General features: G+C 42.6%; 1 protein-coding gene across 2 annotated transcripts in view; it reads right to left on the reverse strand.

The window, feature by feature from the left end:
• Positions 1-1,183: 1,183 nt before the first annotated feature.
• The window catches only part of LOC138981121 (huntingtin-like), a 71,176-nt gene continuing 55,359 nt past the window's right edge, over positions 1,184-17,000 (reverse strand). The window contains exons 45-59 of one of the 2 annotated variants that reach the window (XM_070353960.1): positions 16,820-16,914; positions 16,191-16,345; positions 15,818-15,886; positions 14,066-14,189; positions 13,443-13,718; positions 12,744-12,899; positions 11,343-11,530; positions 10,688-10,787; positions 9,375-9,520; positions 8,766-8,833; positions 7,106-7,244; positions 5,739-5,901; positions 5,058-5,218; positions 4,119-4,309; positions 1,184-3,810 (exon numbers count right to left, since the gene is read on the reverse strand). In XM_070353960.1, coding sequence (XP_070210061.1) covers positions 3,794-3,810; positions 4,119-4,309; positions 5,058-5,218; positions 5,739-5,901; positions 7,106-7,244; positions 8,766-8,833; positions 9,375-9,520; positions 10,688-10,787; positions 11,343-11,530; positions 12,744-12,899; positions 13,443-13,718; positions 14,066-14,189; positions 15,818-15,886; positions 16,191-16,345; positions 16,820-16,914 — 2,048 coding nt within the window. In that variant the 3' untranslated portion in view covers positions 1,184-3,793. Of the gene's footprint in view, positions 3,811-4,118; positions 4,310-5,057; positions 5,219-5,738; positions 5,902-7,105; positions 7,245-8,765; positions 8,834-9,374; positions 9,521-10,687; positions 10,803-11,342; positions 11,531-12,743; positions 12,900-13,442; positions 13,719-14,065; positions 14,190-15,817; positions 15,887-16,190; positions 16,346-16,819; positions 16,915-17,000 lie in introns of both variants that reach the window. The other variant, XM_070353959.1, reaches the window with a different exon arrangement.

Here is a 17,000-nt window from a genome sequence, read left to right on the forward strand (position 1 = left end):
ATTGTGCTTATACAATGAATAAATTTACCTCAATGAAACCAAGAGAACTCCACCTAAGCTACAGTAAATTTATGACACAAATCAAGAAATTTAGAAATTAAAAAACAAACAAAGCCAGGTCAATTACAATCACTGAGTGTCAATGACTGCAAAACTAAACAAATCTGACATTCACATTTCTTTTTTTTCAATGGATTCTTTACAATGAAAGTGTCACAATTTTTGGTCACTTCGTGATGCATGCATGCATGAAATAGGATTAGCACTGTGTCCATGATGGCATAGGAATGTCTAATCTTTTCTACACCCAACACGTACTGTTCCAGACTTTGGCAAGCAGTTTCTAGTGCCATGTTTCACTGAAATCCCAGTGTTCCCACAAACTAATGAACAGAACATGACATGACATAACATAACACACTACCATACAGCAATACCTAATTCATCCAAAGTCCATCTAAATGTGCGGCTTTTTCCAAGCTCCAAATAATCAGACTTAAATTGTTTCTCAAGATGCACACAGTCGAGCAAAAGCAAGCTCAATCACTGAATCAATTACAAACTGACTTATTCAGTTAACATGCAAGTACATGCAATTGCACACAAATGATATGTTACACTGTTCTCCAGTGTTTACACATTGGGAGGTCCTCCCTGCAAACAAAGGGAAATACAGGGTGACCAAAAAAAAAAGAGTACCCAAACAAAACGTCATAAATTGAACAAAAATAAAGCAATCTTCATAAAATTTATTTACACACACAAGTAGCCTCTGCATGATTTGCACAGAAAATTTTAGCGTTCTAGCTTGTCTTTCAGGAAAGTTATGCTCATTCTACAGAACATGCTCCAAATGGCCTCCGCGCCGATTCAGGCAAACTTGAACTCGCCGCGCAAAGTTATCAATCACCCGCACACACTCCTGTTGCGAGATTCCGCGAATGGTTGTTGTGATGGCTCTCTTGAGTTCTGTGATTGTCTGTGGGTTGTTCCTGTAGACGTTGTCTTTCAGGAACCCCCAAAGATAGAAATCTGGGGGATTTAAATCCGGGGGAGGCCATTTGGAGCATGTTCTGTAGAATGAGCATAACTTTCCTGAAAGACAAGCTAGAACGCTAACATTTTCTGTTGAAATCATGCAGAGGCTACTTGTGTGTGTAAATACATTTTATGAAGATTGCTTTATTTTTGTTCAATTTATGACGTTTTGTTTGGGTACTCTTTTTTTTGGGTCACCCTGTAATAACACACAAAATATGAACACAACAACATAAGCATTTCAAAGACTACTAAGTTCACAGTAAACAACGATTCATCTCGTATTTCAACAAAAAGCAACTCAACCTGATAACGCATGTTGTTCTAAGAAAGAGAACTATATTACTGCCTAACTCAGCTTACACTTTACCCTCCTCACTTCAAAGCTAAACTATGTGGCATTAAGATCAAGAATTACGTCAAGTATAACTTGGCAGCATAAAAAAGAACACCTCACACAGTCATTGTGAAGCTGACCAAGAATTCAAAGTTCCGTAAACACAAAAATATAACTACATGTATAACACTCCCCCCACCCTAAAAAAAATTCATTACAAAAATAGTATGGAGTGCAACACAGTACTTTTAATTCTCTTTAGCAGGACTGGAACTTAACTCACATTCTTCCCCTTTTTCCCTTCCATCCAAAGAATATGTACAGAATTATGACTGGTACATGCTGTTATGAATCCAACATTGTTGCCTCAAACAAACAGGTCAAGCTCATTGTGCAACCTCACCACAAAACCACTTCCACTACACAGGAAACAAAATTGAGGTGTGACACTTTCTCTTAATGTAATGAAAATACACTCTAGTTTGTTCATGAATAAGTCCTTTCATTGACTTAAGGGAACAAGCCACAAAATGTGTACCCTTTTTACATCAGGGCGGTTAACCACCAAGCTTTCAGATATATCATTAACATTCACGATGCAATCCAAAATCCAGTACACGCACAAGCTGTTCAAAGTTAAAGCTCACAAACAACAAAGCATTCTTCAGTTCTTGCTGTTCCAGTAAATCCTCCCTGGAACAGTACAAGAATTTCCTTGTCACAAATGAGGTCATAACTGTATTTGACTGATATTGATTCCTTCTCCAAAAAATCAAAGTATCAGATACCCAGAACAAATCACAAATCTGAAAAACCTGCTTACGCTTCATTATCATAATAATCTGTGAAATCAAAATATCAGATACCCAGTAAAAATCACAATCAAAGCCGAAGAAGCTGAGAGAAAAGTTACACGTACAAATACTCTTAACAAGAAGGGCAAAGCCCATACGACTCACATGCTTTACACATTTTTCCTACCAAAATACATGTGACCTTGACCCAAGGTCAAGGTCATCCAAGGTCATGCAACACAAAGCTGTTAATTCAAGACATAGGAAGTACAATGGTGCTTATTGGCTCTTTCTACCATGAGATATGGTCACTTTTAGTGGTTCACTACCTTATTTTGGTCACATTTCATAAGGGTCAAAGTGACCTTGACCTTGATCATATGTGACCAAATGTGTCTCATGATGAAAGCATAACATGTGCCCCACATAATTTTTAAGTTTGAAACAGTTATCTTCCATAGTTCAGGGTCAAGGTCACTTCAAAATATGTATACAATCCAACTTTGAAGAGCTCCTGTGACCTTGACCTTGAAGCAAGGTAAACCAAACTGGTATCAAAAGATGGGGCTTACTTTGCCCTATATATCATATATAGGTGAGGTATTGAATCTCAAAAACTTCAGAGAAAATGTGAAAAATGTGAAAAATAGCTGTTTTTTAGGCAACATTTATGGCCCCTGCGACCTTGACCTTGAAGCAAGGTCAAGATGCTATGTATGTTTTTTGGGGCCTTGTCATCATACACCATCTTGCCAAATTTGGTACTGATAGACTGAATAGTCTCCAAGAAATATCCAACGTTAAAGTTTTCCGGACGGACGGACGGACGGACGACTCTGGTGAGTACATAGACTCACTTTTGCTTCGCATGTGAGTCAAAAATAACAGCTAGGATGCCGACACTAATGCACTTGCTGAAGTAAACGGAACAAAGTTGTTGTTTTATTTCATGACGAGTATATATTGCCTTTGTTCCTGTTACACTGCCTCTCCCCCCCTACCCTCTTTTAAGACCAGTCCTCTCATTTCAGATTTGTTGTTCATCATATCTGTACCGTTACTTCTATTTGAAGACTCCCTCCTTGTAAGACGTGGTTTTCTAAGATGTCTTGATGTGTTACTGTAGTAGTGACAAGTTTCACATTTTGTTTGATTCTCATTGTTTTTCTAGTGCTACGGCCAGTTATCACCATCTGAATACCCGCTGATCTTTCACAGGATCTCCACCTGACAATCTCATCTTTCACAATGATGAAAAATGAAGAAGCAAGAAACACAGTAAGCAGCAGTGTGACAATACTGGAGTGGATGAGGATCCGTGCTCAAAGAGGTGTCTATTCTCTCAGCAAGTCTGGCACCAAGAAGAACAGGGTCTGCTCAAAGAGGTGTCTGTTCTATCAGCAAGTCTGGCACCAAGAAGAACAGGGTCTGCTCAAAGAGGTGTCTCAGCAAGTCTGGCACCAAGAAGAACAGGGTCAGCTCAAAGAGGTGTCTCAGCAAGTCTGGCACCAAGAAGAACAGGGTCTGCTCAAAGAGGTGTCTCAGCAAGTCTGGCACCAAGAAGAACAGGGTCAGCTCAAAGAGGTGTCTCAGCAAGTCTGGCACCAAGAAGAACAGGGTCTGCTCATTTTGCAATTGCCCCTGCAATAATCAAGGGGCAATAATGAAGAACACTTCAGAGCAGATTTACATACAATCATTAGAAAGTTGCCTTTTCTCTCCCTATAAATGCACATACTTGCGCAAGCGTACACAAAACCTCACACACACTTACACACACAAACAACCACACAAACACACACATGCAAACCACACCAAAACACAAAAGACACATTTTAGGGCTCAACATTCACATAACAAGAAACACAAACAGAGGGGGGGAGGGGGGGGTGGGGGGGGGGGAGGGGGGTCTTAAAGAGGAGACAGGTTCCACTGTAACAGTCAAATACCTGACTGCGCCAGACATGCCAGCAGGTCATTGTAGGGCGAGTCAGTTGCGGCCACACCCTGGAAGGTGGAGAGGAATGAGCGACGATGCATGTCATCTGTCAACTGCCGGAAGAAATCCAGGGCAGCCAGGCAGAACAGTCGCTGATCCACGACTTCCAGCTTACCCATACGACCCAGCACGTGGGGAAAGCTTACATGGGTCAAGGAAAAAAATGTCAACTTTGGACAGTTGTGTACACAGTTCAGCTGATACAGATAGACACACCCATACATCAGTGCTGTTGTGAACTCAGAAGGTTGCCCTCTCAAAAGCATACAACATATAAATCAACTCCTTCAGTGATTTAAGACATATTGTGCATCTCTCAAAAGCTGACCCTGTTCTGTGGACTTCATTGTAACAACCATCCTTGAACCTCCTTGTTTTTGTTTGCTAGTTGGCCATGTAGCCGAGAAGCCAGTTACAGACAATATTCTGTAGGTGTGCTGTGAACACCTTTGTATCAGTGCCTCTGCCCATGCCTACACAAAAGAAAACAAAACAAATCATTAAACCAAAATTAAAAAAAAAAATTATCAAGAAAAAAAGAAACCATACACTTCTAAGAAAAGAGTTGAACAAGAACAACCACTTTCTTTTACAGTTGTTTTAGTGTCTGGTAGCTCAGTTGGTACAGCACCCGCTTCGACCCGTGATCCTCATGTCACAGGTCGGGATGGACCCCCATAGCAGCTTAAAAGGCCTATGACATTTTGCCCAAAGTGCATGTGGCTGACACCAAACCACACACATATCTGGGTAGCGTGACTTGTTGCTAGCTTTCCACTGAGAGGAAGCGACCCGAGTTTCCTATAATGGGATCATTAAGTACAATAAAGGAATAAATAAATACAACAATATACAGTGAACGCCAACAGCTTCTCAAGGCCAAGGATACAGAGCTTTGAGCCACACGTTGGTGGAGGCACTGATGAAGAAACAGGTGAGACTCCAGGTTGCCATGGCCACGGGAGAGCGCTGCGTGAAGTTGGAAAGCGACAGCATCACCCACTCCTGCACCAGGCTCTGCTGTGACTGCTGGTGTAGGTTGTTGAACACCTGTGTAAAAGCAAACAGGTGATGATGATGAACACTGGCCAGGTGATGGACAACATGTAGTTAGAATATCTGAGGACAAGGGGTACTGAATAAGTGTGGTGCTTGTGTGCTAAATACAGCCATACTATTGTCACTGCTGAGCAACCCCCACACACACACACACACATTTTTCCAACAGCTATGAAACTATGCTTGTCAACATACACAAGAAAACTGCGGTTCAATCTGCTTCTTCTTCAGCGTTCAATGATTGGGGCTCAATCATTTTGAAGTGCATTTTTGTTTCACCAAAGCTAACAAAAATGGACACAAAAATTACTCACATTTTGAAGCAATTTATTTTACAAAGACAGCAGAATTAAGCTGTGCAAAAGCTGTTTCTAGCTAATTAGTGAAAGTCTACCTGAAGCACTTTTGCTTGTGTGATCATAACTTTAAGGCTTGCGTTTGTTTTGAGATTTGGCACAATGAAAGCAATTCAGCTGAACACAATACACACTTTAATAAAAGCTTGCATTACCTGAAAGACAACCTTGGCTATGAGATGAGGGTAAGGCTGCTGACTGGAGAGAAACTCCCCGATCACTTTGTTCATGATGTCCTGAGGTGGGAAGAAGTCGGCCAAGAATGCTGGGAGCAGGCGTGTAATCACTCGCGCCTCGTACGGGTATCCTCTCTTGATTCTGTGTTTGAATAATTGTTTCCGATGAAATATGCAAACATACAGAGGAAAACAACTTTTTGCTTTTTCCACTACAGTACTGTAAACTAAATACAAATGAAAGCAAATAGACACTGTCAGCTCAGACCAAGAGAGCCTATACATATACAGAAAATAGTAATAGGTAACATGCGCCTTGAGTCGCCTTGTGTGGTGAGATACGTGCGCGATATAAATCCTCGTAAATAAATAAATAAATAAATAAAGAAAATAAATAAAGAAAAGCCTGCAGGGACGGGCGCAGTGGCGTGGTGTTAAGACGTCAGCCTCCTAATCGGGACTCGAGGTCTTAAGTTCGAATCCCGGTCGCTGCGGCTGCCTTGGTGGGTTAACTTGGGAGTGGAGATTTTTCCAATCTCCCATGTCAACTTATGTGCAGACCTGCTAGTGACTTAACCCCCTTCGTGTGTGCACGCAAGCACAAGACCAAGTGCGCACGGAAAAGATCCTGTAATCCATGTTGGAGTTCGGTGGGTTATGGAAACACAAAAATACCCAGCATGCCTACCAAACGAAAGCGGAGTGAAGCTGACAATGCTCTCAGAGTATATTAGTTTGGGGAACCCAAATGGGCAAACGAGCTCACACGTCACCAGAATTTCTGGAACGCTGAAGAAGAAGAAGAACTTTGTCTTAGATGTTCCCCATGTCCCCCAGCAGCACATCTTTAATATCACAACTGTGAGGATGTGTGTTAAGCACCCTTCATATTCTCCTTCATCAAACCTTTTTCCTTTCAACCTCCCCCCCCCCCCCCCACTCTCCTCATGACAAACAGCATAAAAAGAACCCACAACCTCAATGGGAATTAAGACAGTACAGTGGGACCCGTTTTTAGTCACACACACACACACACACACACACACACACACACACACACACACACACACAACACACATACACAACACACACACACACACAACACACACACACACACACACACACACACACTCACACACCACACACACACACACACACACAACACACACACACACAACACACCACACACACACACACACACTCACACACCACACACACACACACACACACACAACACACCACACACACACACACACACACATGATTTAAGACTTCCTCTCCTTCAAGAATTTTCCGTCTGTAACGCAACCTCATTGGTTTTAAAAAGGGTGTATGATTGCACTGACCTGTCAAAGAGCACAGTGACTCTCTCCATGGCTAGAATCAGGGACTCAGGATCTTGATATAGGGTGTTGAAACCGCCCTCCCCGCCGCCGAACGCTGGCTCATCACGAGGCCTCGGGCTGTACTGGTCGAAGGACTTGCCTGCATGCCACAATTTACAACATAAAGTTGAAATTTCATTGCAGAACCTAAAATATTAAAATTATTGTACTAAACTTGGCAAAACAAAATAATCATAAATTCCAAAATTTTCACTTGAATACTTTACTCGATACATGGTGCTTGCCTTTTATGTGACAATACTGGAAAAAAAATCATCAACGGGTCAGGCGTACCGGTTTTGACTGTATTTGACAGATTTTCGGAACAAAATCTGTCGCTGCTTTGTCAGTACAACTTAGTTTGACTGGTTACTGTTACCAAATGCTGTTGAGTGTAATAATGCTGCGTCGCTCAAAAGAAAAAACGGTTTTAGGTGTGACGAAAAAAAGAACAGGGCCGGAGTACGATGATAAATAAAAGACTTCTTTTACAACCATTTGAAAAATACATACATCCCCCGTGCCTGCCCGCATAACGAAATCGTTTTTCTCGTGTTTTGAACTTGCCAGTGTTACAGCACAGAGCAGAGTCCGTCCTGCACTTCGCTTTGTGTACATCACGTAGCCACCCAAACACCCGCACAACGCAACATTTTCAAGTCACGAGAAAAACACGCTAATTTGTTTGCTTTATCCTTATAACACATTTCTATCTACATTTACCACTACAACACCAAATTGTTTACTTTATCCTTATAACACATTTCTATCTACATTTACCACTACAACACCAAATTGTTTGCTTTATCCTTATAACACATTTCTATCTACATTTACCACTACAACACCAAATTGTTTACTTTATCCTTATAACACATTTCTATCTACATTTACCACTACAACACCAAATTGTTTACTTTATCCTTATAACACATTTCTATCTACATTTACCACTACAACACCAAATTGTTTACTTTATCCTTATAACACATTTCTATCTACATTTACCACTACAACACCAAATTGTTTGCTTTATCCTTATAACACATTTCTATCTACATTTACCACTACAACACCAAATTGTTTACTTTATCCTTATAACACATTTCTATCTACATTTACCACTACAACACCAAATTGTTTACTTTATCCTTATAACACATTTCTATCTACATTTACCACTACAACACCAAATTGTTTGCTTTATCCTTATAACACATTTCTATCTACATTTACCACTACAACACCAAATTGTTTACTTTATTTTGCAAGTGAATCGTTATCATACAAAATAACGTTAGCACGGGACGAACAAAGGGAAGACACTCATGCAAATTTTCTCAGAGCGAGTCTGCTTCTCCGACTGTTTCGATCGAATCGTGTAATATCTATTTTTTCGGAAACCTCCCGAAGCAATGCAGTCTCAGCGGCTTCCACCTGTAACATAATCTTTTTTATTTGGAATGTGACGTCCTGTACTTCGTCAGGTCACACCTATCTCGAAAACTAAGCGTCGCACAGAACCAGCGCCCCTCCATTATAATGTTCATGCCTTCTTTTTGATATTGATTAAGAAAACCCTCTTGCAATCACTGGTTAGAGGTGTTGAGCGATGTCTTACCCGAGTACATGCAGGTAAACATGAGGCCCAAGGCGGCAAGAGCTCTTTGTGGGTTGGGTAGGCACAGTCTGAAACAAAATGTGCACAGAGGTGAACACACTCACATCCAAACACTCTCCTCCATACTGCACAACACTATCTTTTGTTAACAGTTACAAACTCCATATGGGATGTTTGGGCAGTCTGAGGAGAGGTAGCACCTCTGGACGGAAACACGGGCCCTCACTTAACGCTCAACTCTCACTTCTGGCTCCAAGAAAGCTGCTACAGATAACACTGGCCACACCCCAGTTCACTGCTTCTGCTGGCAGGCCAAACAAAGCGAGGGACCAATGCATTCTACTCATCGGTAGGAAAACCAAGCTCAGCAGCGATGCACATCCACGGCCGAAAGCGGACAAGCATGATCCATGCAGTGCCTAAGTGCTGCACCACATAACCTACACTTCATGACAGACACAAGACGGCATTGAAGAAGCAAACGAGGAAGAATCAGAAAAACACCAAAATGTAAGCGATACACATTATGTTATTATTCACTGCATGTACAGTGCCTCATCCACTCCCAAAATTTCCACCCAAAAAAGAGTTGTTATCTTCTCTTAGTACCTGTCCATGCTGAGTTTGATGACGGACTCTATGTCTGAGCGAGACAGGACATCCACCAGTAAGAGTCGTTCCGTTCCTTTCATGATGGTCAAAAACACGGCTGTCGAGACGCTCTCCTCACTGCCTGAGGCTGTGCTTGTCACCAGCTTATGAAATGAAAAGAAAACGTTACAGTCATTTTGTCAGTCAGATTAGTTTACTGTAATGCACAGAAAGCCTGGCTCCCACACACAACAGTCCCTAAGTTACAACAGTCCCTAAGTTACAACAGTCCCTAAGTTACAACAGTCCCTAAGTTACAACAGTCCCTAAGTAACAACAGTCCCTAAGTTACAACAGCCCCTAAGTTACAACAGCCCCTAAGTTACAAAAGTCCCTAAGTTACAAAAGTCCCTAAGTTACAACAGTCCCTAAGTTACAACAGTCCCTAAGTTACAACAGTCCCTAAGTTACAACAGTCCCTAAGTTACAACAGTCCCTAAGTTACAAAAGTCCCTAAGTTACAAAAGTCCCTAAGTTACAACAGTCCCTAAGTTACAACAGTCCCTAAGTTACAACAGTCCCTAAGTTACAACAGTCCCTAAGTTACAACAGTCAGTTACAGTAAACATTCCAATTTGCTGATTACTCAAAATTTGCAAACAAAAATTGGTCAAGGCAACATGAATGGTGTATTAAGTACCTGCCAACTTCACACCTGGTATTTCCACATCATGACATATTAGTTGATGCGATCTTTGCTTACCACACTTTCGTAAGCTTCACTCAGGCAGTAGTCGCACTTTCAGGCAAAACCGAGAAAAATAGCACTCAATATTGGGGAAGCACCGATAATCTATAGCACAAACTACAAAAAGCTCTATAGTGTGTGATACCTGCTCGTACGTTTATTTGAAAGATTGACGCTCCAAAGTGATTGTGTATGTTTTGTATGGTATTGGGTTGAACACTCCACAAATGAACTGTTCCTGATGTTTGATTGGAGTGTTACCTGCATCATCTTGGAGGCAAACTCGGTGTCCTTGCACTAAGCATAGTGTGTGTTACCTGCGTGTATGATCATTTTAAATATTGATCGGCCAAAGTGCTTCTGAATGTTTTGAACGGGGTTGAGTTGAACGCTCCACAAATGAACTGCTCTTAATGTGGTACCTGCATCATCTTGGAGGCAAACTCGGTGTCCTTGCACTAAGCATAGTGTGTGTTACCTGCGTGTATGATCATTTTAAATATTGATCGGCCAAAGTGCTTCTGACTGTTTTGAATGGGGTTGAGTTGAACGCTCCACAAATGGACTGCTCTTAATGTGGTACCTGCATCATCTTGGAGGCAAACTCGGTGTCCTTCAGCTCCTCGTGGAAGTTCTCCAGCAGGTAGAAGGCCGTCGCCCACAGCGTGATCACAAACTGCTGACTGATAATGCATGCCCTGGAAAATGTTACGTTCCCTCCATCACAATCAACCTGCCCCAACTTTACAGAAACGAAAGATTGAACCAGGAACTTCCTTGCTGTCAAACTTTGCAAAACAAGAAAATAAAAGACCCCCGATCACGCATGCACTTTCCGCAAGACAATGGCAAGATGTTTGAGGAGAAAGAAAGCAATAGTTGGCAGAAGGTTGTCAATGACTTCCCCCTCACCCCCCCTCCCGTAACACATGAACTCACTGTGAGGCAATGGCAAGATGTTTGAGGTGAAAAGTCTACGATGGTAGAAGGGAGGGTGCAGGTAGTGTCTTTGAGCCCCCCCCCCCCCTCGTCTCTGTGCCCCTCATAAAGCCACTCCCCCCCCCCCCCTCGTCTCTGTGCCCCTCATAAAGCCACTCCCCCCCCCCCCCCTCGTCTCTGTGCCCCTCATAAAGCCACTCCCCCCCCCCCCCCTCGTCTCTGTGCCCCTCATAAAGCCACTCCCCCTCCTTTCACAACATACATACACAACTCCCCTCCCCACTGACACATGCACTCACTGTGAGACAATGGCAAGATGTTTGAGGAGAAAGTCGGTGAGGATGGGCAGGAGGGTGCGGGTGGTGTCGCTGAGTCCCCCCTCCAGCAGGTAGAGAACGGCGTGGAGGGTGGACACCTTGGTGGACAGGTGTGTGCTCTTCAGGCCCTGGTCAATCACCTTCCACACCTTCTCTGCTGTCGCTGCATCCTGAAGGAAGAGAGTGGGATGCGTTCATCATGATGTTCAGCTTTCTTTGTTCATGATGTTTATAGGTTTGTTTGTTCACAATGTCAGGGTTTGTTTCATCATGATGTACAGGTTTCTTTGTTCACAATGTCAGGGTTTCTTTCATCATGATGTACAGGTTTCTTTGTTCACAATGTCAGGGTTTGTTTCATCATGATGTTCAGGTTTGTTTCTTCATGATTATTATAGGTTTGTTTGTTCACAATGTTGGGGTTTCTTTCATCATGATGTTCAGGTTTCTTTGTTCATGATGGTTATAGGTTTGTTTGTACACACTGTCAGGGTTTGTTTTTACACACTGTCAGGGTTTCTTTCATCATGACGTTCAGGCTTCTTTTGTTCACGACTGTTTTGTTCACCATGTCAGGTTTTGCTGAACTTCATGACTTCAAACGTTATCTGCTGGCGTTGTGATGAACTTATTTCAGGTTACAATATTGGCTGTGTATCATTTCTCTTTGGTTTTGATAGGTTACAATGTTTTCACTCATCTTCACACCACTTCAGTACAGAAAATCTATGCTATTGAAAATAAAACAAGAAGAGCAAACGCTCGATCGAGTCACTTTCGCAGTTCTGAATATTATATGAGGCATCAGATGGACAGGAAGAAATTGCTATTCACAACACAATGAGTCACGTTCACATAAAATTTGAGCCCGGTCACTTTTATAGTTTCCGAGAAAAGCCCAACGTTAAGTTGTGTGTTGCCGAACAGAAAAGGCTAGTTATCTCCCTTGTTTTTCTGATAACGTTCGTAAAAGGCTACAGATGTAAATACTTTGATGTAAAGAATAATCCTACAAAGTTTCAATCACATCCGATGAACTTTGTCAAAGATATAAAATGTCTAATTTTTCCTTTGACGCTGACCTGTGACCTTGAAAAAGGTCAAAGGTCAACGAAACCATCGTTAAAGTGTAGAGGTCATTGGAGGTCACGACTAAACAAAATATGAGCCCGATCGCTTTGATAGTTTCCGAGAAAAGTCCAACGTTAAGGTGGTGTCTACGGACGGCCGGCCGGACGGCCGGCCGGCCGGACAGACTAACACTGACCGATTACATAGAGTCACTTTTTCTCAAGTGACTCAAAAATTAAAAAAACTCTTTCAAACAAAGAAACAAGCAAACACACAATCAGACAAATTCAACAGAAAAACTTGCCGACTTACCACACCCACAACAGCGGTAGCCTTAGCCAGTCCGACAGTCAGGTACTGGTTGACCAGCTCATCCTCGTTGGGGTGGACTCGTACCACGTCCAGTAAGGTGTCCAGCATGAACTCAAACTGTTCTCGCTCCATGAACAGGTCCGACAGGCACACCATCTGAACACAGATAATCAACATCTCAGACTTGCTCCTAAATCTGATTATAATTAGCATACTTACCGTACCTTAAACTTTGAAATGTTGAAAAGAAAATGGAAACATGTTCAGAAGCTTAAAGACTGCTTCCTCCTTTCTTTTCACATGAATAGTTTCTGTTCTGTTGTGAGCAAGATTCTGCCGTTTCATGCACTCAGTCTCTAGCAAGTTCCGATCACGTCTGGAAGGTGGCCTTCAGCTTTATCACAAGCCTCTCACAGTTCAGAGGAATGCAAAACAAGAGACGAAATGTCTGGGATGCGAAACAAAACCCCCCCTAAAAAACAAAAATTAAGTGAGCACAATGTCTCACAATAACAAAAGATTTCTTGTCCTCCCAATACTGTTGGAAGCTGTGAGCAAGCCGGCAAGGTTGTACCTCCCAGTTTTTCTTTAGAACTACACAAAATCACTGCAATAATTGGTGAAAATTCGGACTGGAAATAAAGTTGGGAAATTCCAGAATAAATTGTGAGGGTTGGCAGCAAGGTTATAAAATCATACCGATTTGACTACACCGTTGACCAGCATCAGTGGCGGCTTAGGGTTGTTGTCGACGTGCAGCCAGGCTCCGTACAGCTCCAGCAAGAACTGCAGGCAAGAGTGAATGTCAAGGCCGCTCAGAGAGATGGAACGCTCTCGGCCCTCACTGCTGGTGTGAGAGGCTGTCTGTCGGCCCACATCATCAGGCTGCGGGCTGTCGAGGGAGTCCGTGGTGTCTGACTCGGTGAGGGGAGCATCCAAACTGCCGACCACAGCCCAGATTGACTCCAGTGAGATCTGAATACAGAGGGAAAACACCAATGACTATGATGCACATTACTATTTTGGTGTTTCAATACAACAACCCAAACCAAAGCAACAACAAAAGGAAAGACAAACACTCTCTAACTGGAAGCGTTTCAATTAGGTTTACTTACATAGGGTACGAGGTTGAAGGCTCATTTTGATATCTTTAGTTTGTTCTCTAGATTTTCTTTTTTCACTTGTTTTGACTATTTCTTCTGTTTGCTACAAAAAACATTACCCCAATTTCTCCTTCTAGCATTTATAAGTGTTCAAAATACTTTTTGTTCACAATAGTTTCATTTCCGACAAAAATCCACAAATCTGTCTATTTTCATTACCTGTCCCAAGCCATACTCTTCTGTGCCAAATTCCCTCTCCAGGTTGTCTTCAAAGAGGTCGTAATGGATGGAGTCTATCCTACGGCGTGGGCTGCTGTACGGATGGTGGGTGAGTCGGTCGGGCCTGTGCAATACAAGATGTTTGTCAGTCACTAACACACACCACAGACATGGACAATAAAGGATAGATATGCATGACAAGTTGAGTGGTACCTGCCATGAAAGGACATCGCTGGAACCTACACATTCCTACTCCTAGGACCTATACATCCCTGAGATCTACACAAGTCCATACATTGCACCTGGCCTTTTATTTTATGACAGGTATGTTTTGGTCAAGATAATAGATAAATAAAAAAACAAAGGGTCACTATCATTTGAAGGTGTTCCCTCATCAAAGGGGCGACACATTACAGATACAGATACATAGCATAGACTCAGTTTGTGTGTGTTGGGGGGGGGGGGGGGGGCAACCCTTCCGTGACCAGCCACCTGCAATGCACAAACAGGTTTGCAGTGGCCCAAGGATGCCCCTTCATGAGAGGTTATACACATTCAATCAATCAATCAATAGGACGCTTATATCGCGCATATTCCGTGGGTACAGTTCTAGGCGCTCTGCAATGATGCCGTGTGAGATGAAATTTTATACGGCCAGTAGATTGCAGCCATTTCAGCGCATATTTACCTTTCACGGCCTATTATTCCAAGTCACACGGGTATAGGTAGACACTTATTAACTGTGCCTAAGCAATTTTGCCAGGAAAGACCCTTTTGTCAATCGTGGGATCTTTAACGTGCACACCCCAATGTAGTGTACACGGGGGGGTGTTCGGACACCACTGAAGAGAGTCTGCACACAAAGTTGACCCTGAGAAATAAATTTCCGCCGAACCTGGGATCGAACTCACGCTGACAGCGGCCAACAGAATACAAATCCAGCGCGCTACCAACTGAGCTATGTCCCCGCTTGCTCATCAATATATAATAGACACATTAAAGTCCAACAAGGTTTTAGTTTTACTGCATAATAACACACCATTTTCCAGACATTAACTTGCTTATAGAAAAATATCTAAATGAGAAAAGCAGATGGTTGAACAGTAAGAGTATACACCAGGAAGCAAGTACTGCTGATGATAGAGAAGAGAAACAAACAGGACACAAAGGCAGATAAGTCAATCAATCAATCAATCAATCAATCAATATGAGGCTTATATCGCGCGTATTTCGTGGGTACAGTTTGAAGCGCAGGGATTTATTTTTTTATTTTTTTATTTTTATTTTATGCAATTTATATCACGCACATATTCAAGGGATTTATTTATGCCGTGTGAGATGGAATGTTTTTACACAATACATCACGCATTCACATCGGCCAGCAAATCGCAGCCATTTCGGCGCATATCCTACTTTTCACGGCCTATTATTCCAAGTCACACGGGTATTTTGGTGGACATTTTTATCTATGCCTATACAATTTTGCCAGGAAAGACCCTTTTGTCAATCGTGGGATCTTTAACGTGCACACCCCAATGTAGTGTACACGAAGGGACCTCGGTTTTTCGTCTCATCCGAAAGACTAGCACTTGAACCCACCACCTAGGTTAGGAAAGGGGGGAGAAAATTGCTAACGCCCTGATCCAGGGTCGAACTCGCAACCTCTCGCTTCCGAGCGCAAGTGCGTTACCACTCGGCCACCCAGTCCTTATAAGTCTGCATAATGAAATCATTTTGTACAAGAAAACTCACTTTAAAGCGCAGAGATTGCGAACTTCCTGTTCGATAAGGCCACGAATCATAGACAACTTCTTCCCGCATCTGAATAGAGAAAAATGATTGCATACACGTTTACCTACAATGTCCGTAAGTGTATCATATTTCATTCACACATTTGCCACAAAAATACAAACATAAAAGATAATGTCCTGGATCACATGATTAATAATTCTCATGCACACACACACCCACACACCATACCACCCACACACACACCACACACAAATAAGATGCTACACTGTTCACACACACACACACACACACACACACACACACACACACACACACACACACACACACACACACAAAGCAGTAAATAAACTATTTGACTGTTTCACCCATTTACCTTGTAGTGAGAAAGGCGAGCGGCTTGTCCCTGGGTCTGATCTCGCACTGGCTGCTGCCTGGGTTGCCAGCATGCGGCACAAGCATGGCTTGCAGCAGCAGGGCAGTGATGGCCCGTACAGCTATCACCATCCCTTGCGACTGCTCAATTTCTTCCTGAAAACATAGGAAAAATCATCATTTGAGAAGAAGAAGAAACCTCGGGTATTGGAACAGCACAAGCTAAAAACATCCGTCACATAATAGCCGAAGTCGGCTCCTCTGACGAAATCCCCACAAACTACACCCATTGGGCATCCAGATCCAGAACATGTCTCACACTGAGCAGGGTGCAGACCCCTCCGCTGTACTCTTCACAAAGAACATGTCTGACTTGCCTCACCTTCAAAAGTATTCAGTATGCAGACACTTTCCGGGTTGATCTGCAGGCAGTGATCTTGTTTTGCAACTGTGAAAGAACCTGTGAGTTATGGACTGCAGTCAAAAACATGGATCAGTATAAAAGTAGAATTTTTTTATTTTTTATTATCTGCAACCCTTTTTCATCATCTCAAATCTGAAACTGCAAGTCCTTGACATTTACCATGCCTGAAACTGAACCAAACATAATGATTAGCTCTGAATGCTCACCTCCGGGGACAGGGGGTGACCGGTAGGAGACGCTGGGTTCAACACTCCAAGCAGACTCATCCAGCTCTCCTCGAACTGCTGCCGATTGGTCCAGCCTGCACACACGCCAATGGAAATTAAAACATGATCGATATGATCGGTAGCACTGGGAAATTCTCTTATAGTATTGTCGTAGTTCGGC

This window comes from Littorina saxatilis, linkage group LG12, assembly GCF_037325665.1.
Source record: "Littorina saxatilis isolate snail1 linkage group LG12, US_GU_Lsax_2.0, whole genome shotgun sequence".
NCBI classification, from domain to species: Eukaryota; Metazoa; Mollusca; class Gastropoda; order Littorinimorpha; family Littorinidae; genus Littorina; species Littorina saxatilis.